Genomic DNA, 22,779 nt, shown 5'->3' with positions numbered 1-22,779 from the left:
CATTTTAATATCTGATGAGTACTTGGGTGGTTGATACCCGAAAATTCCAGGGCTATAGGCTAGGCTGGGATGTCAATCAAAGATCCCAGAAGAAGACAATTTACAAATATGTTCTTGTCAAGACACTAACGTATGTTTGTGTCCATATAATCATGGTAAGAATTGGATCCCAGATTGACAAGGATTAAAACAAACAAACAATTAGGTAAACAACCAGCTGTGAATTTGTCTTTCATCAGTGAAGAGACCTGTGCCCTCACCAGTTGATTGGAAAGCTATTAGAAAAAATACAAAAGTCTACCCAATGTGCATAGGGATTGATTTTAAATAAAAATAGTTCAATTGCTGGAATATTTTAATACTATTACAACACCAGTTTTCTTGCTAAAGAGAGCTTCATGTTCTGAAAAGAATCACTTTTGGTTTAAACAGCTGCTAAAGAGCCTGACACTCTCTAGGAGTTAAGCGCAAATTGAGGGAAATTTTACATATACATTTTTATTTTAAAAATTATCTGTTTGCAACAAGATACAAAGCAGCGTGACTCAATGTGTATCTTTAAACTGTTTAAACTATTGTTCCTTGACAAAATGATAAGTGGATATAAGCCTGCATTATTTGCCCTTATCAGGTTACAAGCACCTATATTGGGTTTTCTAGTTTCACTGTTAAATCTCTGATTATGACAATAGAGGAAACATCAATTTGGTTGTATCAGTAGTGCTTCCTTCCGTTCCATTCCCACAATATTATATCCTTTCACTTCTCTGAAAAATCAGCAAAGGGGAAATTTGTTTTGTTTTTCTGAGGCTATAAGATAGTTCTTCAAAATTAGCTCACATTTCAGATCAGCTCAAGAAAAGTACAATAATTTAAAAGATCTAGATTCCCAGACACAGGAGGGATATGCAAAACATTTGACACATAGTGTTCCAATGCTGGAAATGGATATACCGATTTCTAGTACAGTTGAAAGTGCCCACCCTGGGGTTGGAACACTTCTGGTGGAATGTTTTATATACCTCTAGAGCAGTGTTTCTCAAACTTGGCAACTTTAAGACATGTGGACTTCAACTTCCAGAATTCCCCAGCTAGCATTCTGGTAGTTGAAGTCCACATGTCTTAAAGTTACCAAGTTTGAGAAACATTGCTTAGAGCTAACCTGCCTTTTCCCAAGTTTCTATTATAGTTGTGTATGTATCCTAAATTCATTTTGACATCAAAAGTAATTTAATGTCTCACTTTAAAAGGCATTGTAAAGCTCTAAAACAAAAAGGATAGTCAAAGCACATTCTTATTTTGCTGATATGTGCAACTTCTGCTGATATTGAAAATTATTTTCTAAATCAACACTGACTTTCATTTAAACATTAAAAAAAACACTGAAATATGTAGCAGCTTTTCTACAATATGCTATTATCAATAGTAAAAAATGAACCTTAGCAGAAAAATATGGGATGGAAAACTTCAAGGAAGGAGCAATTATGTACATAATGCTGAATAATTATAATTGTTCCCCAATTGTTTTGTCTCATGCAAAAAGAATGTCATTTTCTCCAAGAATGATTTATAGGCCATAAATCTGAGTTACTCAGGAGATGAAAAGCAGTTTGATATGCTTGGACAGCAGTTTAATATGAATGGACAAAAAGTTATTTTTTATGAGCTGTCATTGTTAAAACACTAGTGGCATAACTTATCATTAACTAGTCACAAAATCATACTTTCTCTCTGCTGAGGATGGATATGAAGGCTACAGTTTATGTTTCCCTCCATCACAGGGAAGATACAGAACATATCCTGTCCTATAATTATACAGAATAGACAAGATGCTTTATTTAAACTTAGTCCTTGAAACCTAGTAAATGCTACTTAAACCACAGTGATGCATTTTCTGACAATGATTATGGTGACTTATAATGCTATTTAGGTTAAGTCTGGGGCTAAGAGTTGGAGATCTCACAAAATATTGGGAGGTAAAGAGTCCTGTCATGTAATTTGGATTTAATTATCAAATCTTATTAATATGATTAATGAGTAAGAATAAACAGAGCAACCTTTGAATAAACAATATGTTATATAAAATATATAGTAGGTGCTCTGAATTAATTAAAAATCTTTATTTTTGACTGAAATATAATTTTAAAGAATGAGTTGTTAAAAAAAACTAAAAAAGCAAATATCTTTAAATAGGAAAACATTATGTAATTTCAACTTCTACTGGCACTTAATTAGCAATTAGTTTTAATCCCCAAATTAGTCAAGCCCATAGTATATTACATCAAAAAATGGGTTAAACATTTAATACATAATAACTAGATAAAGAATAATCAGATTCAAATCTGATGAAGATGGTTATCTAAATTTATATTACAATATTACAGCTGCGCTCATTTTTCCATTTTGTTCTTCTGGGATCATGAATTCAACAGGCATATATATGCTATGAAAACTGGGCCCTCTGCCTTAAATGCTATTTAGTGTTAACATCTGAGAAATGCAGAATGGACTATACCCAAATTGCTGCCAACACCTGGAAATTGTTCCTTCAAGACAGGATAAGCACATAAAAATGTACAGCAAAAGACATCTCAATTAATGGAGCTTGGTTTCCTCCCTTAATTAGTTCTAGGTTAGTTAGCTTTTATCCTCTCCTTATGAAGCCAAAAAGAAAAAAAGGAAAAGGAATAAAAATGAAATCTGATGCATGTGTTTACTGAAAAAGCTGAAAATAGGATCAGTTGTTACAATTAGCAACCCTAAAATTTAACTCTTCATTATGTTGTTTCATGTTTGTCCTCAAGCAAAGAGCTATGCATTATACCTGAAGCACGCGCCAGACTTGAAGAAGAATATTCTTCTGTTCACTGTAGAACTCTGATGACTGTGAAGGACTAGGTCTGATACATTAGTACTCTTGAAGTTGAGTGGCTAGAATTGCTTTCTTAAACAGATTAATGGAAGGTAGCATTAAAGGTCCTCTCTTACTCCAATGATTTTTGTACTGGCCATCTTCTAGAAATGAACCATTTCATCAGAAACTGCATTCAATATATGCCTTTAAATAGCATTATTGGTATTGTTGCCATTGTGACTTACATCTGACCTTCCCTTGGGCATCTGATTAGGCACTAGGACAGAAAGGCCTTTCATCTGACCTGGAACAGCTGTTCATATAAAAATACCACTGTAATTCTAATATGGTCTTTATGGGGGTAATATGAACTGTTTTTAATGTCAACAATATACCGTATTTGTGAATGTGGACTTGGCTAAGAAAAAGTGAAGATGACCAATTTTAATATAGCAAACAAGTTCTAGCATTGTTCTATCATTTCAAAGAGTAAAACTGGAAGACATTTCATTACAGCATCAGGTGGCTACTGAAAAATCATAATCAATTCTGAAACCTAGAAGAACCTACTTTCTTCAACTCCCTCTTCCAACACTGGTAGCATAACCACTATGTATGGAAGCTATTTACTGTTTTATACTTTTCTGTGAATAGAACTCAGAATTCATAACTTATTTAAACATACATATGAGCTCCACTGTACAAGGATTTTCAAAAATGGCAAAACACAGCAAATATCAGCCAGGCTCTAGAATGATCTGCCTGCCTGTTCAATACATGGGACATATATCTGCTCCTATCCCTTTATTTCCCAAACTGTCAATGGCTATCTGAAAATTTAAAAAGCAGGTCTGAGAATCACTAAAAGTATCAACTGTTCAGAACCAGCATAGAGGAAGGGAAGGAAATTATGTAAAGTAGACATTCAAAGAATAATTTTGCTTGAGTCTTAGCCATCCTATTCCAGGGTTTTAGTTACAGGTACTTAAACACGATAACCCAGTTATAACAGATCAGGAGCAGTGTACTTCAGGCTTGCAGGATTTATTTTGTTTTTTATTAGAATACTGAGAATCATCAATTCAAATTAAAGTTGGAGACTTGGGGTTAGTTCTGAGTACCAAAAATGATCACAGCTCACACTCCTTCCATGCATAAAATTACTTTCAACATTTCAGTAGCATAATTTGGAATGGAGTTGAGAAAGAATATTGTTGTTACAGTTGCAAAACAGGTGGAAAATTTGCCAGTCTATTACAACTTACTCCAAAAAAAAATAAAAAAATCCACATCTGCCTTCTGCATGTTCCTTCTGCAAGAGGGCTGTGCCAACGTAATTATAGAAAAAGTGGGTGCTGAAGGAGGAGTTTAAGGAACTAAGAAGCACAGCATTATGCAAATGTTATGGGTGAAATATGTCAGCAAGGAAGAAAGGTAGAATATTTAGAAGGTTGAGAAAACTCTCTTAAAAAGGTATAAAAGCTGGAATGCATGCTTCAGACCCTGCCTCTCTGAACAGGTATGATGATGGAAGAAAGTGTAATTGCATTAAGCTAAAAGCAATTACATCTTTCCTTAGAAACACAAACATTAATGAGTCTAGGAATCATGCTCCTGTGGATGAATACAATCATATTCAAGTGACTGCAATTGAAAAAAAAGAAAAGAAAGAAAAGTCTCCTTCAAGTTGAATTGACGTTGTGTCCTTTTCTTGGCAACAGTAGAGATGGTCTGCCATTGCCTTTTTAGGGTGTTTTTTGTTTCTTTTTATTTGCATCTATTCTATAGCTCTGGATTTCCTGGTGATTGACCATCGGGATACTAATAAGGTCTGACTCTGCTTAGCTTTTTGGCCACACCCTCTTAAAGACCTTCTGTCTCTCAGTGTGAGGAGACTATCACAGATTCCCTCATATATCTGATATCTAAAGAGAGCTATAGTTATCTGTAACACTTTAATTTTGACTCTTTGGCAAGATGACATAATTATCTATAGCAATTTTTTGAAGTAGGATATTGATAACTTCTATTCAGGGCAAATCAAGATTTAGTGTGTTCTCAGTGGGTAGTATACTTTGCATTTTATCAGACTATACATAATTTTTCAGAAGTCCTTAATCCCTCTTAATGTTACATTGTTAGAAAAAAAAAACTGAATGCAGTGTGAAATGAGCAAGACAGAAAAAGAAATCCTGACCTTGACAGGTTTGATCATGGTTTTTTTTACACACAGAATCATCACTAATTGGAACAGTGGTCGTAGAAAGTAAACACTGAATACAAAGTAAATTAGTATAAGGAGAAGCTAACAGATAATGCCTTTAACAAATATTACTAAGTCTGTCTGTCTATCATCTATTGTGTCAAGTTCTCATTAATGTTTCTTAAATGTTCATAAACATTTCTATTTTGCCTTAGTTTGTATATATTAGATTTCAGTTTGTGCAACCTCCATCTTTAATGCACGAGCCACAATTAACACTAGGGAAGTTATATTTAAAAATGGCTGATAAATGTTCACAATATGGTATGCAATCTTAGCATATATCTATGTAGTTGTAATTCTTGCCTTTTGCTGTGGGGAAATACCTCAAAGACTATTTAGGAAAGCATTCAGGGAGTTGGCGGTTTAGCCTAACCAGTGGGTGGACATTCATGTTGTGTTAGTTAGGAGTTTCTATGCAACTACATGTTTGTAATCCAGTGTTTTGGTGTTTTATAAACTGCTCATGAGTGGCCCTAAATATTAAACAGCCTCACCTCATATTTGATCTTAGAACTCCTGGGTCTGATGGTACTCTTTGTCCCATTCATCTGGGTTTCTTTTTTTCTTTCTTATTTATTTATTGGATTTGTAGGGCCACCCAACTCAAACCATGTGATTCTGTGGGGCGTACAACAAAAACAAACAGGAAAAAAACCCCATATGTTAAAAAAAAAAATTCCAATATATACAGTATAAAATGGCAACTAAACACAATAATTAAATAACTAAAAGAGGACTCCATTCAACTGGACCCAAACACCTGGGAATAAAGCCAGGTCTTAATGGCTTTCTAAAGGCAAGCAGAGTATGGGCCTGTCATATGTCAAGGGGGAGATCATTCCAGAGCACAGGGACAGCTACAGAAAAGTCATACTTCCTAGATCCCATGAGATGGCAAAGTTTAAAAGAGGGGACCTGGAGAATGCCCACCCTATGAGAATATGTGGGCAGGGAGATACTCTTGGGAGAAGGCAGTCCCACAGGTAGCCTGGTCCTATGCCATGTAAGGTTTTAAAGGTAATAACCAATACCTTGAATCACACCGGGAAGTCTATTGTGAGTCAGTGCAGTTTGCAGAGTAGTGGTGTCACCTGGGCACAATGAGCTATGCCTATAACTACGCACATTGCTGCATTCTGGACCAACTGAAGTTTCTGGATGGTCTTCAAAGGCAGCCCCATGCAGACGCCATTGCAATACTCAGTTGGGAGGTGACTAAGACATGAATGATTATGAGCAAGGCCTCCCAGACCAGGAATGGGCACAAGTGGCCACAGCTGCTACCTACTCTTCAAGCAGGAGCTGTGTATCCAGGAGGACCACCAGATGCACACCAAGCCTGACAAAACAGTGTCAACCTGTCCAGAACTAAAGATGGAAACCCTCCAGTTCCCAGATCCAGGGGATCCAGAACCCATAGCCACTCAGTCTCAGCAGGGCTGAGCCACAACCTCTTCAATCCCATCTAGCTCTCATAGCCTCCAGACACTGGGACAAAAGCTTCATTTGGACAGCTGGCAACAGAGATGTATAACTGGGTATACTGACAGATGACCTCACCCAGCGGCTTCCTGTAGATATTAAAAAGGAGAGGGGAGAAGGTGGAGCCCTGTGGCCCCCCACAAAGCAGGGGCCTAGGGCTTGACCACTCCCCTCCCACCAACAAAGACCGGAACTGGCCTTGGAGGAAGGAGAACCACCGCAAAATGGTGTCCCCCACTCCTAGCCCCTGATCCAGAAGTATACCATGGGTTAGGTCAATGGTATCAAAGGCCACCAAGGATCAAGAAGGCCCAGGCCTGATGCATCACGCCCATCCTAAGCTTGCCATAGGTCATCAACAAGCATGACCAAAGCATTTCAGTACTATGCCCTGGTCTGAATCTCAACTGGAAAGATAACCTGCTTCCTCCAGGGCCCTCTAAAGCTGGAGGCCAACCAAAAGGGAAGTTTGGAGACTGGATGAAAATTGTCCAGACTGGCTGGATCTAAGGATAGTGTCTTGTGGAAGGGGCATACCACCATCTTCTTCAGAGCTGGCAGAACCATCCCCTCTCCCAAAGAAGCATTTACTACTACATGGATCCACCCACATGCCTTCTCCTTGGGGGCCTTAACCAACCAGGAAGGACACGGATCTAATATACATGTCTGCATCTATAGCTCTGAGGATCCAGTCCGCTTCTTCAAGACTAATAGATCTGAACTCATCCCAAACAACTTTAGAAGACAATGCCTCAGTCATCTCCATAGGATTCAAACTCAGAGTGAATCTGAGCAACTTTATTGACTAAGTGTTGAGAAGAGCGCTCACAGCAACACTGTGCTCCACTGATTCTTCTTAAGCCAGAAGGGCCTGCTAGCCAACCCTCAGAAGACACCGTAAGGGTGGAAAATAAGTCTTTTTCACCAGCCTTACTGCAACAAGCTAGGTTCCAGCAAAAGTTCTTACCCTACTTAACGACCCTAATTGGGACTGGAATTTCCATTGCTAAGTGAAGCGGTTGTTAGGCAAAACATCATGTGATCATGCTGCTTAGCAACAGCAGTTCCAGTAGTCCCAGTTGCAGTTAGGCTGGGACTGCATCATCATTAAGTGAGGACCTCATGCTTCTCCTACCCTGCTCGCCTCTGCTTCAACTTCCCCCACCTGCCTATCTCCCCATCTCTGCCCTTTTGGCTGCCCTGCACTTGGCCACCCCTGCCACTCCCAGCTGACCTTTGCCATCTTCCTCCTGCTGCTGAGGCGTGCCTGGCTGAGGCAGCTGCTGGCTATGTGGAGGCCTCACGTGGCTAGCAAATGTCTCGACCGGGCACGCCTCATCAGCAGTGGGATGAAGATGATGTAGGTCAGCTGGGGGTAGCAGGGACAGTGGAGTGCAGGGCGGCAGGGTGCAGAGTGGAGTGCAGGGTAGCCAAAAGGGCAGAGATGGGGGGCACATGGGGGGACTGCAACAGTTGTAACTTCAAGGATCGGTTGTGAATATTATTCATTCAGTGATGTTGTAACTTTGAATGGTCGCTGAATAGTTATTAAGGAAGGACCACCTGTACTTGTGTTTGTTTGGATTCTAGTTTTCTGCCAGTGGCACTCTAGGCCTCTTCTATTGCTTCATTCTCTGCAGGCCTTCTGAAAACCAGGGGGCATACCAGGATCTGTGCACAGAGACAATCTATAGCACGATCTGATGCCACCGCCTCCTTCCAGGTGATGACCAAGACCTCAACTGAATTGTGTATCAAAATCTCAGGAAAAAACCCAAATTCCCTCTGAAATCCAAAAGGGTCCACTAGATGCCTGGGTTAGGCTGTTTCAATTTAGACCAACTAAATTGAACCCCAAATCCCAGTGCTACAGATTCTGATTTGTTCCTTCTTTTCATGTTTATCAGTAAAATCTTAGGCTTTGCTTCTTTACGGATTTTGCTGTGACAGGAAAACTCTAAAATTCTGGCTTTCTTTGTTGTGAAATGTCTTTATACATTTGTCTTTCTGCTTTGTCCTTCTATAGCTGAACACTGTGTAAAATAAATCATTTCCATTGCCCCTCTCTGAACTTCTGTTTCATCTTTCTCTCATTGATTTGAATTTGCTACTCTTTGAAGCCTTTCTTTCATCTCACTGAAACAAATGTGTTACTTTCTGAATTCCTTGCCTCTCATTGTATTGAATAATCTGCTAAATTCTCATAGATTACTGCTTTTTATTTGATTGCTCTGTATGTTAGTTTCAAATATTTTTTATGCTACATTCCCCATAAATTGTCAATTGCTTATTATTTGATTGCCCTCATGCCTTAAGTCTTAAACATTAGTTAATATATACTGCATTATTGAATGGTTATTATAGTTTCATTTTTGGACTTCAAGAATGCAACAGCCTGTTTTAATAGCTTGGTGCTGCTGTAGGCTCCAGAGGTCGGCAACAATATGGAAGTGGTTTACCATTGCCTTCTGGGTTTTTTTTTTTCAACATTCCAGTCTCGCTAATATTCCTGGAATTCTTATGTAGTACCACATCTGAGTACTAACCAGAATAGACCCTGCTTAGCTTTCACGATTATCCAAAATCAGCTAGGTGCTGCTATCTACACAGGCCCTAATCTAATAAAAATGCAGAAAGAAATCTACCCATCTACCAACCCTATACAATTGCAAAGAAGAAGTACACTGCAAAAATATAGTACTAGAGCAAAGAGCTTAAGATGATTCAAGCAAACAAACAGAGCCATAAGAGAAGACCAAACATTAAATATAGTTCTCCCTCAAGGCACAAATGACCAGGCTCAAATTATTTTACTTTGGACACATTATGCAAAGGCTCAGCTGTCTGGAAAAGGCTCTAATGCTGGGAAAGGTGGAAGGAAAGAGAAGAGGAGGATGACCTCAGTTACAGTGGCAATGGGTGCACCATTGCAAGGCCTGAAAGACCAGGTTAGGGATAGATCATCATGGAGAAAATCTATCTATTTGGTCGCTAGGAGTCAAAAACAACTTGATGGCACGTAATCAATTGATTGATAACAGCAGAATAAAAAGTTAATTGACTTGGGGGAGGATTTCAAATAGAGTAAAAAAGAGCATGGGGAAAAAAACCCAAACCAAAGACACTCATTTTTGGTTTCTTGCCAGTACTACCTTGTACTTTTTTTCTTTTTCTTTTTTACACAATTTTCAATAGCTATGCTTGGTTTCTGTTTAAGTTTATTCTGCAATTAGGCAAATCAATTTAATTTGAAAATTAAAGTACCTAAATGGGATTAATTGACATTGTTTGTCTATGTTGTGATTATACAGAAGAGAGGTTAGAAAGCTACAAAACAAAAGAGGGTGAGGCATATAGCTGAAGGGTATCTTTTTAATTGGTTTACCATTTAGTATTTTTATTTATTTATTTATTAAATTTGTATGCGGCCCATCTCCCCCCTCCCCCAGAGTATAACAAAGGACTGATTTATTTGCTTAGCAATGAATGTTAATGAGCCTCTTAATTGACTGAAGGGAAAAAATGCCTCATTAAGCAATCAACTGAATAGAAAGTATAGATATGGTCATTTTACATGGCACTCAATGCTTTTCAAAATGGACAATCTTAATATCCTTGGTATTGCTGCTGAAGGGGAGAAGAGAGGCCACAATAGTAGCACAAGACTTAAGTGCAAAGGGATGGGATACAAGAAGGCAGGAAGAAAATAAATGCAAGGTCAGTGGTACGAGAGGCAATGAAAACCACGCAATGCAGAGCAGTCACAAATACATGTGAATGGAAACAGTAGGATAGGAATTCCTGAGAACATTAACTAACAGCAATCACAAGATGGGATCTTACAACTTAAAAAAAAAATCCTTAACAATTATTGTAATGTTTTCTTCAGAGATAAATTTTCAGCCAAGAGAAACATTTCTCATAACTTGAAATTAAAGAAAATAGTCTCATATTTTCCATCAAATTTGCACAAGTACAAAGAGAAGTAAACATATATCTCACAGCATGATAAAATAAGTATTAGATGTTAGATTGTCTTTATTAGGCTCTCCAGGACTGTTTCTAAATTTTCATAATATGGCTGTAACTTACTTGCTGGATATGAAATAGCTGAAACAGTACAGATGGGAAGTAACTATCATAAGAAAGCTACTCATTTTTATGTAATGACATTAAGTTTGTAGGCAGAGTAATCCTAAAATGTTTGGAGACAGCAGAGTCCCAGGTGGAGGAACTATATTTCCTATGCACCACCAGATAGGGGATGATGGAAAAAGTTCTTTCTTTCCCACCCAAAGTTTATTTAGTGCAACTTCGGTAAACTTTCTCATTGTATCCAATGAAAAGAAAATTCCCTACATCATCTTTAGCACTAAAGAAGCTTTTCTCTGTTTGTAGGGCATTATTGGAAAAGTGAGAAGATTTGGGATTCAATATATCCAAGAACTCCCTTGATTCACCCCAACACCATAGGTTTCTGCCATCACAACAAGTAGAACTCGCCTGGCGGAGAGCAAAGTTCATAACATTTCAAGATTAAAGGAGTGCAGTCTTTGTTCCATTTTCTGCACAGCAAATTGCACTTAATTCTTTGTAGTAACTTTGCAGATGAAGTGAAATTATTTTTCTTTAAGGACAAAATCAGATTTAAACAAGGAATGCACACAGCTGTTGAAATTTGGCAAGTGAATGTCAATGGCTATTAAATTAGGTAAAAATAATAACAAAACAATCAAAATATATTCTTTAGAGTTTCTTTAATCTAGTATACCTATTCCCAGATTTTTCATTTAAAAACATGACAATGTGGATACTAGATATCTCTATCCAATGTAGATATCATCTGTTCATGATGGCCATTGCTACAGAGAAACATTTCAAACAGTTCAGTATATCCAAGATGATAAAAAGTGGAATGAGTAATGTTTTGATCAATTAATATTATCTCATCTCTTTTTAAGCTTCTGAGACAGAAAAGGAGCAATTCAAGGAAACTTCTGAAGAATCTGAGTTTCTCAAGTTTCTTTGTAATGCCTACTTGCAAGCTGGACTCTTGGCATTTGAAGAAATAATATGAGACAGAACAATGACAATTGCTGCATGAGAGATCCAGGCTATTTTAGAGACCTTGGAGTATTACACATCATACCATTCCATCAATACTAGACAGCTAAGTTGGATGTCAAACTTCAAAATGAAATATTTAAGTATATGACACTTGAGAAACACAGCAGTTTAACAAGCTGTTCAGGTTTTGCCTCATTTCTATTTAAAAACCTATGTGCTGGTAAAAATGTCTAGCAAATGCAGTTCCTGATAGTTATGAGGAAATAGGAAGCAGTAACTACAGATAAAATTAAGAGGTTTCATTTCATTGAAGTTTTCTTCTACAATAGAGCCTTGTTAGGGCTTTACTATACTCTAAGACCTTGAGATCAGAAATGAACTATGCACTGAGACTACAGTCAGGAAAGATATATGTAATGTGTAATCAAGACCAGCCCTTAGGAAGTTGAAATAAAAATATAGAAATTAAATGACTGCTTACTCTGAGTGTCTTTGCAGTCGGGGAAGGAGATGATGGTGGAGAATCAGACTGAGACTTTTTGCTTCGAGTATATTCCTTATTCCTTGTATACAAAGAAGACATGGTCCATTCAGAGTAGTAGCAAGGCAACTTTCAGTAGCAATAAGTTAGTACTCCTCTGTCTCTAGCTGTGGCTGTATAATGATGTCTAAAGCAAGAAGAAACTGGTTTGACAATTACAGTGTTTTATCCATTCTTCAAAGTTTTAAGTTTCTAAGCATCCAGATAATGTTTGTAGAAAAAGTATTACAGTCAGCAGTATTCCATAATTCTTTAATCATGGTAAGATAGAACCAGGGAGCTTCTGTAATCAGACAGAGCCAACCTCAAAACTAAATCGGTCCTCAGATCTTCCAAAGTATTTCTTGCTAAACAACAGCTTCCATACAGCGAAGCCAGGATATTTCCAGATAACCAAACAAAAGAAATCTGATCACAAAAATGACAAACCCTAAATACTGGTAATTTGCCCGGCTAGGAAGAGAGTTCCAGGCAAAGCATTTTTAATCCACAGCATTTATGAGGCAGATCTTCATTGCTGGAACTGAGCTGCATCATCAGTGAGAAAGTACAAATAAGGAACGAATGCTGCTTCAGAAAAGGGCAATCCAGATGAAGCTGTGTTTTGTTCCGTCCTCCAAATCAGGAACGCCTTCACACACTTGTATCTTCCCTCCCCTTTTGCTATTTTCTGACATTCCAAATTCTTACTTGCTCAGTGAGGAATGCTGGAGGGAAGCCAAAGGCATAGATTCACTTTCAACTTGGGATCTGGGCTGCTACTTGTATGAAAAAGGGAAGCTATCGGTTCCACGAGCCCAGAAAGCTTCAAGGTAGAGATCTCAGCAGAATTCAGCAAACTTGTACAGTCTAAAATCTATCCACTTTTTAATGTAAGAAGAGCTTGCTGCTTTTATAAGTGTTTTAACATTTTAGAATCAACATTAGGTAGATCAGGTACGAGGAGTAGAAAATTAAAATCCCTTAAACATTGACTAAAGCTTATTAACCTGAAACAGATTACCAGATCTATATAGGCAATATTAAATTATATCTCTACAAGTAACAAGTATCCTGTTAAACTACATAGCACAGTTCATAAAACAGATTCCTCACAGTTACATATTTGCTAAATTAGTTTGGGTGTCATCACTTTATTAAGAGGTGCATATAAACAGCACACTTACTTTAAGAAGAAAACATTCTGAAGTCCCCCACTTTGTGAACCCAACAAGCTTGGTTTTGCAGAATTAAGAACACAGTGGCAGCAGGCAAATTCTGTGTGATAAATCCAGATTTAGTATTATTTAAGAATAAGACTGATGAAATAATAGGACTTGTTAGCTATTACTTACTCCCATCCTACTGATTTCAGTGACTCTATTTTAATCATTGCCATGTTTGGAGTCAATCAAGTAGATTACTAATTTCAAAATTAAAATTTGCACAAGTATTTTAAAAGGCTTTTTTATTATTAAACTGCATGCAAGATAAGTATATGACAATCGGATAAGTCTTACTTCTGTCTATTAGAAATTAGAACAATTACCATCATAGTCATGTTTTCTGCTAATCAGTAGTCAGTCAGTCAGAAACATAGAAGGAAACGAGAGGTGTGTTATTCCTACTTTGCTGGACAGGAGGCATAACAATATCCTTTTGGCAGAGCCATCCTGCCCTGTGACATTGGAGGAAACTGAGACTCTACCTCACATGTTCTTCAATGTCCCTTCACTCATAACTCTGCTTACTAACAGAAGTTCCACCTGTTCTGAGGAGGAGTTTATTTGTTCCTTACTGTCAGACCAGAAGGCTAACATCTCCAGGAGCATCACAAAAATTATTCCGGCTGCTATTGCTTTATGCAGGAAAACATACTCCTAATTTTAGGGTCTTATGAATATACACATTTTATTATACTTTCTATGCTGTTTTACATTTTTAAGCTTTTCTGTTTTATCTCACCAGTCCCCAGCCCTAATAAAGTTCTCTCTTTGTGTAGATATACACCAACCTAAACACATTTAGCAGTTTAGTAAAATTAGTATTTAATATTTTATTCATGAAGTAAGTTGATAATTTAGTCAATTAGTTTTAAATACTTAGATTTTTTAGTATTCTGCAACTTGTATTTATAATCTTTTGTAGTAAGAACCACTTACTTTGTTTATTTCTGTTAATCAGTTAAAAATGTCTATGTATTTGAATCTTGTAATCTTGTTGCAAAAATGTATAAAATGGTGATCAGTGATCAAAAAAAGATAAAGATACTTTCATGGGAAGAGCAGGATGTAATTTCCACAGAATTGTCTATCTACGCTAAACTTGCTAGTGAAGGTTGATTTCTGTGGATCTATGTAATTGTCTCATATCTCCCCCCCCCAAAAAAAAATCCAAATGCACACTTGCAACTCTCCTGAATTTTTTCCTTTTTTCTTCATAATTGCTTATCTTGGCAAATGATAAGAAACAATTAAAAGTAGCCTAACATGCCAACAAAGAGGGTATCAAATACCATTTTGAAGGAAATCTAGCTTAACCCTCAAGGTGAAGTTAATAATCTCCTAATTATAAACACACACAATCTTTTTTAAACATTATGTCAATATATCCAGAACAACAGAGTTATTCATAATCAGCAGTAGTTAAGCTTCTGCTAGGATTAACTGAGAGTGGGAAGGGAGAGCAGAGCGTTTGCATTTAAAGGTAAACAAATGTTACAATTCAGAACCTGTGAGCCTGTTTTAAGATTCTGAACTTACCAATTATAAACAAACATTCCAGCATTTAAAAACTTAGACAAGAACTAAAAAGTACATTTTGCTACAAATCCAGAATTTCTTCAACTTCATGAAATCATTTTCCCATCAGTAGCTGGGGGTATAATCATATATTAGTGTTTATAAGATATTCCACCTCACTAGGAAACAAGACTATTACATCTACTCAACTGCTATGGCTATAAACTTTTCCCTTGCCTATTTATGAGTCTACTTCAGTTTGGGCCAATTTTATTCTGCCTCTGTAACTAGCATTCATAAACCTACTCTCCCATTTTAATAATCTCTATGGGAATGCCGCAATGAAAAATCAATCTTGGCATTATTCTAAAAAAAGTCTATTAGAGTATTTAAAAAAAGTTATGGCTTTTGTTTCAGCTCCAATATTCAAGCCCCTAAAACTGTATTTTTTTCCAAACTGAGTAACTATACGTCAATTCAACAAGAGTGCTGCAGGGAGAGGAGAGCTATAAGAAAGATATATTGCTTATTAATAAGAATTTCTCTTCATTCTCAAAACATTCTCATTAGAAATGAAATTTATTTTTTACTTATTTCCAGCACTTATTAGCCACCTCTTGAAGTAACTTTTGCAATTGGATAGGAAGAGTAATTCCTTTAGATTATTTAGTAATTGGAAATTAATAGGAGCTGGAAGTGTGATATACTGGTACAATATACCTTAACAATTTATTTCAATACATTAGCTACAATAGCTGCAAATTCCAGAAATTCTTCAAGAAACCTGTGTTCTGCTTTCTACTGTAGTTTTCAAAACACCTTATAAGGCAGTCTATTCCAAGATATATGGTCTATCCCATCCTTGCCTCAAATTAATTCAGAAATTATCCAAAATTTAATCATGGAAAAAATTACCCACCAATTAGTTAAATTACATCTGCCAGTGCATCAGACTACAGGGAAGATTGAGAGGGAAGCATAACACTGTTTTCTCTCTACCTATTGCTCATCTCTGTCACTGATGAGATAAGAAGTGATGTTGAAAAGTAAAAAACTGGCTAAGTCAACTAAAGGAAACTGGGTATTCTGCTATTTAGATTTTAATCTGACACAAAGAAAAGTTGAACCATTTGCTTCTCAATAAAGAAGAGTTTTTTAAAAAGCCCTGAAATTAAGAATGTAGTCAATCTCAGATCTCACAATATTCATAACCACTCAGTAAATATAGCCTCTTAAGTAAGCCCAAAATGAGTTTCTGATTTCAGAGAAACTAGCAGTATCAGTGCTTATAACATTCATAAGCCACAACAGTAGCAAGCATGAAACAGTGTCTGCCTCCCTTTTCTCTTATATGGCTAGTACGTGTCATGGAAGGAAAATCAATGGAAAGCAGTTTAGAGTAGCTTTATAATCCAGATAGTTACTATCTGTTCAGATAGTACAAAAACTTTGGGAGCTGGCTTGCGTGAAATCCTACTCTTCTGCAGATATTGGTACAAAGTGCTGTTATCTGGGCAGCAGAGGATTGATCTCAAACCTTCACCTGGTGAGCACTGTGGATTTCATAACACTTAAATAAAGCTCATATATACTTAAGATACTGAATTTGGGTTTTCCCACTGCCAGACTAAATAATTTCACCCATGTGCACAAACAATCTCTTTAGCTATCCCTGGCAAAGAGAATCACCTCACCATCCTTCCTCCCAGTTTAAAATACAATATAAGACTAAAAAAAGATGATCTCCATTTTCTGTTTTATTTCCAGTACACAAACTCTATACTGTCCTTTGATTCCTTTAATTCCATCTCCCACAGCCATGAATGCTGCCTGGGTATCTTCAGGACAGCCCCCTTTTCTCAGACCAACCTAACTCAAAGGACTGTTGTGGGGAAAATGGGAGAAGAGAATTGCTCTATGCCCACCTTGAGCTTCTGAACAAAAGGAGGGTTATAAGATAGACAAATAAATAAATGAACATCAGCTGAGAAAATTATGAAAAGTATTAATCTTAAATATACATTTGCTCCTTTCATTTTGTCCTCAATATTTTATACAAGGATTTTTATTCTACATTGATTTTAGAAGTTATGCTAGCAGCTGCCAAGTTGCTGCTATACAATAAGACCGGCTGAGATCGAGCAGTCTTGGGCATACTTGAGGAAATGGATACGTAGTTTAAGCATATGCAAAAGCTTCTCTTGTGGTTTCCATGTTTCAGTTAGCTGTCTGACACTAAAATCAATGGGATACTTCTAATAGAAGGATCAGAGCAACTATCACATGGCAGCACATATTTTAATGCAGATTCCAAGGCCTTTAATCAGACACAGTAACATGAAATTTAATTTTAACAGAAATTTTAAAAAACAGTTGTACCAGATACAGTCCAATAACAAATCATTTGGTATTTCAATTGGAGATTCAGTTCCTCTTTTTTTTTTTTTTTAATTTCAAAGGAGTGTGTGGATTCTTTCATAGTCGGAGTAACACAATCTGCACAAAGCGTGAGATATTTGCAAGCTCTGAGATACTTTACAGTTTGCAAAATTACGCAAATTATTTGTTTTAGAAACAAATTTAGGGGAAGGGAAGTACAACCGTTCATGGAAGAACCAGCAAGCTCTGTAACTATGACATGTTTGATTATTAGAATGAAGAAGAACGGCAAAAGCAAACATCAAAGAAACAAAAACCAGAAAGTAGAAGGAATGGAGTTCCCCAGTAAAGGGCATTGCTTGTTTCTTGTACCTTGAATAGGAACATTCCACACTGCAACATTTTATTTCAAGTCCCACTTTCAATCTTACCGTAACCTTTTTTAACATGCAGAATCCGATCACATCAGAGAACTACTGCTTTTGAAAAACTTACATATGACTGCAAGTTCATACTTGGCAAATGAAAAAAATTTTTTTACAGTATTTATGAACCACCCCCATCTACTCTGGGTGTTGTACATTAGAAACAACAAAAGCAACTACCAGAATCAGCACCAGCACAATCATTCCTAAATACCCATTAGAAAAGAAAATCTTCACAGCCCTGCAAAAAGCAAGGAGAGATGGGACTGCATGCAATTCTGGGAGGAGGGTATTCCACTGCATGCGGGCTGCTACTGAAAAGCACTCTACCTTATACTAAAGACTGTATACTGTGAAAGGATTTTGTGTTGTTGGCAGACACAGAGAAATTGGCTCTAGGCTGAGCTAAACTGATGCAAAAACAATGCAGCTATTTCCTGTAAAAGAAAACAAGCAAAGCTGTTTGCCTGCAATGAACTGAGTACTGAACGCTGCTCCAACACCAAGCAGCAGGTTCTCATAATGGGACTGCCACAGAAGATCCCTTTCAGCAATTAAACACACAGGAATTTACATGCCCATTCAGACATCTTCCATCCCTGACTGGCATACAGTCAATGCAGTCAAGCTCTTTTCTGTTTGTTGCACAAAATAAGGGCCCCTTAAATTCATATGAATTAGTACTGCAAAATGAAATAACTTTTCACGTGTTTTTTTCAAAGGTAGCTACTGATCTCAAGTCTCATTCAGTTTATCCATAACTCTGGTTAGGGAGAAAAACAAAAAGGCAGAAATCCAGAGGAAAAACAACTTTCTTTCATCCCCCACAGGTCATACTCTTGGCACATTCAGGAGCTTAATCATATTTAGGCAACTTTTAGAAACAAACAATTTCATTTAAATACTGTGTAAGTGGCTAAAGAGAACAGTATGTACATGCAATAAAAATAGCAATAAGCTAAAAAAAATGAGCAAAGAAGATACATTCCCTCTTGAAGGCCATTTTCTAGGCTTCAAGCCAAGAAATGCACTCTAGGGAGCCCACTTTTCATTCAAATATATGGAGAAACTAAGGAAAAGGACGAAGTATATTAGCATTTGATAATTTTATAGCAAAATCCATGACTTTAAAACTCAGAATACTGAAAGTATTTATAATTCAAAAGTAATTTTTATAGTTTTTGTAACTTCAGACACAATAAGATCTGAAACAGAAAGCAGATGTTTCTTACAAGTCAAGAATTAGGTGACATTGCCAAACTGTATTTTATGCTACATATAACTAGAAAAATGATGCTGGTAAAAGTTAAATATACCTTTCTATAAGGTCACTTAGCATGCAAGTAAATTATCCATGCAAAAAAAAAATCCTAATTAAAAAAGCATAAGACTACACGAAGGTGGAGGCTACTAGCCCATGTAAGGTATATGCAACAAATTCACGGCATTTACTTCTAAGTAAAGAAACAATAACCTGTTTCTTTACTTAGAAACTGAAGTTTCTAAGTACTGCTGAAACTACTAGTACTACTACTACCCTGAAACTGAAAATGCAAAGATTCTGCAAGCTCTAGTAATAAAAGTCAAGGAGCACAGTGAAAAAATGTGTCTAAATATAAAGAAGTAATGACAACAGATAGAAAAAAACAGTCTTAGAACTGACAATGAAGATATCAAAGTGGTGAATAGCTTCTGCTTTTTAGGATCAATCATCAACAATAAAGCAACTAGCAATCAAGAAATATGAATAGCAATCAAGAGAGATAGTTTGGTCTAGTGGTTAAAGTACCCTGCTAGAAACCAGAAGACTGTGAGTTCTAGTCTCACTTTAGGCATGAAAGCTGGCTGGCTGACTTTGGGCCAGTCATTCTCTCTCAGCCCAACTCACCTCACAGGGTTGTTGTTGTGGGGAAAATATGAGGAGGAAGGAATATTAGGTATGTTTGCTGCCTTGAGTTATTTATAAAAATCATAAAGGCGGGATTTTAAAAAATCTAAAAAAGAATACACTACAGAGTAGCACTTGGTAGAGCAGGCATGAAGGCCTTGGAATGTTCAAATGCCATGATGAGTCTATAATCATAATTCTATACAAATACAGAGTTCTGCAAACCATAGTATTCCCTGTGACACTGTATGGGAGAGAAAGCTGGACTTTGAAGAAGTAGGATAGAAAGCGTACTGATGATTTTGAACTTTGGTGTTGGAGAAGGCTCCTGAGAATATGATGGACAGTCAAGAAAACAAACGAATTTATCCTACTTCAGACACATTACAGTATGTGAAGACCTAAGTCACTGGAGAAGGCTCTAATGCTGGGAAAGGTGGAAGGAAGGAGAAGAAGGTGATGGATGGAAGCAGCAAAGTGGATGGATTCAGTTACAGTAGTAATGAATGCATTGTTGGAAGACCTGAAAGACCACCTTAGCTTTCTTGATTCAGACCATCTGCTCTTTGGAAAGATAAAATTTTAATGGGCCAAATCTAATAAACATGCAATGTAAATTATTGCAATATTTGCACATACACATTTTTCATTAGCTTTTGCCACGTCCTGGCTGATTATTATATTCTTTCTCTGTTTCCATCTTCTACTCAGGATTATTATCCAGCTATCAAATTCTGCACATCTCCTTTATGGCTTTAAAAGGGGCTTAAATAAATTCATAGAGGGTAGGGCTGATAATGATATCTGGGTTAGGGGCAGGATACCTCCATATACCAGTGGCACAACAACAGGAAAAACATATATCTCCGTATCTTGCTTATGAGCACCTCAGAGAACACACCCTGAACACTGAAAAACAAGATGCTGGACTAAACATTTTTCCCTTACATGAAAGCATGATACAAACATGCCCTGGCAATATTTTTTTTCCCTTTGTCCTCATGATGCTTTCATTTTCTCCCTAGCCCATGAGTGTGACAGGCTTAAGTAGATTATTCTTATGTTCTTCCAACAGCTTACCCACTCGTCTACTTTTGGATATTATTTTTTCACTTTCTCTTTCTGGAAATGCTGGAGCCTACTACTATACTTGATTCCTGCTATTTATCAGCCACTAACTCCACTGCTGTTTTATTTATTTTTTAGATTTATATCCTGCATTTTTATACAAGAGCTCAAGGTCACATATACATGTGGTCCTCACTTACCAACAGTAATTGGGACTGGGAACTCCACTGCTAAGTGTCAGGGTTGTAAGGTGCATCATACAACTGTGCCAACTTAAGATGGCAGTTCCACCAGTCCCAATTGCTGTTGTTAGGTGAATCCCATGTGGTTGCAGCATCCTGCGGCCACATGATCGCCATTTGCGGCCTCCTGCCAGCTTCTATGTGGACTTTGCTTGTCAGAAGCTGGACGTGAAGGTTGCAAATGGCAATCATGTGACCGTGGAACACTGCGATGTTGTAATTTCGAGCTGGTTGCCAAGCACCCCAATCACAATCATGTGACCATGGGGACCCTGCAATGGATGCAACTATGAGGACCCATTGTATCTACCCCTTGTTCAGCATTGTTGTAACTTCAAACAGTCTCTGAACGAGTGTATGTTAAGTGAGGACTGCCTGTATAGTGCTCCTATTTTTTTCCAAAACAATTGTGAGAGAAGGCTAGGCTGAGAGCATGTGACTAACCTAAAGTCATCCAATGAGCTTCTATAACTGAGGGCAAACTAGAATGTGGGTCATCCCAGTACTAATCTGGCATATTTACCACTAAAGCATACTGGTTTGAAAAATTCTAAGGTGATTTATATAAATACGGATATGGGCTCCTGCATCATTAACAATTGCACAGGTGAGGAAACTTCAGCAGGTACAATTTGTTACCCACTGAAATGTCTTCTTGAATACATCTATTAAAGTTACATTTATTTTCTTTTCTATCTAGCAATCTAACCTTTTCCAACCTATCACATAAACACTTATGCCAGTGATTTAAAAATAAAAATTAGAGGGAAATTCTAATTAACTCTTCTATGGGCATGTTGATACCACTAAGTAAGAAACTTCTATAATTAAGAAATTGACTAAAATAGCACACCAAGTTTTGTTTGCCTCTCAAGTAGATCTTATATCTCTGCCCTTTAATTTTAAACTTTATTTGAGGAATGGAGCTGGCATGTTTCCATTCTATACTTCTTGTAATCAGCTGTAGCTAAACAATCAACTATCAACAACAAATCCAATGAAACCTGCAGTATTGTTTGTTTACTTTCTCATATTGCATTAAACTCATAGTTAAATATGCTGCTACTCTGTTCACACATATTCTTTTGATAGGAATCTGATATCCATGATTAAGAATCTATTTAAAAGAATAGAGACAGAAGTTTAGAGAACCTGAATAATAACCCAGGTTTGTTGAGTTACTTCTTTTTAATATTTGTCAATCCAGAATCTTAATGACAAAATGGTCCCATTTTCATGTGGTCTCATGAAATGAGCTAATTACAGTCTACCTGGGCTTCTATGATTCAGTCAATCAGTTTTAATTCATTCAGATATCCAGAACCTTCCTTAGATTTTCTTCAGTTATTTAGGACGAAATCAGCTACCAGCAATGTTCAATGTTTTAAGTTCAGCTGCCAAACTGACCTGCTGAAACTGAAAACAGTCCCTTGTAATAATTTCTAAAGGCCCTCTCTGCTTTGTTCTAAAGCCTAGCCCACTATTTCCAGGTGTAGAATTCCCTGATTCTTACTGTGAATTACAGCAGAAATGGGCAAACTCTTCAAACTGAAAGGCCTCATTTGTTACTAAGATAGAATTTGTACATTTATGTGGATGTTTGTATTTCAACATAGTTAAGATTTATTATCTGTTTAATTTATACATACAATCCCATTACACTCCTCTTTCAGGATAAACCATATGTCAAAAGGATAAGCCAGAATGTCAAAAAAGAATGAAAAATAGTAACTCAAAGAATATAGAGACTGACATCTCTTACAAGAGACCTGCGAACTTGAGTTTTACAGCTAAATGAATTTATTTCATCCTAGCCTGAAGGTGATTGACTTGACAGTGGTCTA

The 22,779-nt window shown here is 37.0% G+C and overlaps 1 protein-coding gene across 17 annotated transcripts in view; it reads right to left on the bottom strand.

The window, feature by feature from the left end:
* Positions 1-22,779, bottom strand: part of PPP1R12B (protein phosphatase 1 regulatory subunit 12B) — a 128,657-nt gene that overhangs the window by 34,081 nt on the left and 71,797 nt on the right. The window contains exons 20-21 of one of the 17 annotated variants that reach the window (XM_088154441.1): positions 13,380-13,470; positions 12,154-12,920 (exon numbers count right to left, since the gene is read on the bottom strand). The exons of 13 other annotated variants lie outside the window; for them this stretch is intronic. In XM_088154441.1, coding sequence (XP_088010567.1) covers positions 13,381-13,470 — 90 coding nt within the window. In that variant the 3' untranslated portion in view covers positions 12,154-12,920; position 13,380. Of the gene's footprint in view, positions 1-5,629; positions 5,739-12,153; positions 12,921-13,379; positions 13,471-22,779 lie in introns of those variants that run through there. 3 more of the 17 variants (XM_025170050.2, XM_007421170.4, XM_088154442.1) reach the window with 3 other exon arrangements.

This window comes from Python bivittatus, unplaced genomic scaffold, assembly GCF_059951505.1.
Source record: "Python bivittatus isolate LINGU-HERP-01145 unplaced genomic scaffold, Pbiv_v1 ctg000700_np1212, whole genome shotgun sequence".
NCBI lineage: Eukaryota > Metazoa > Chordata > Lepidosauria > Squamata > Pythonidae > Python > Python bivittatus.
The sequence above is the reverse complement of the archived record's forward strand: the minus strand, read 5'-3'. Positions and strand labels throughout refer to the sequence as shown.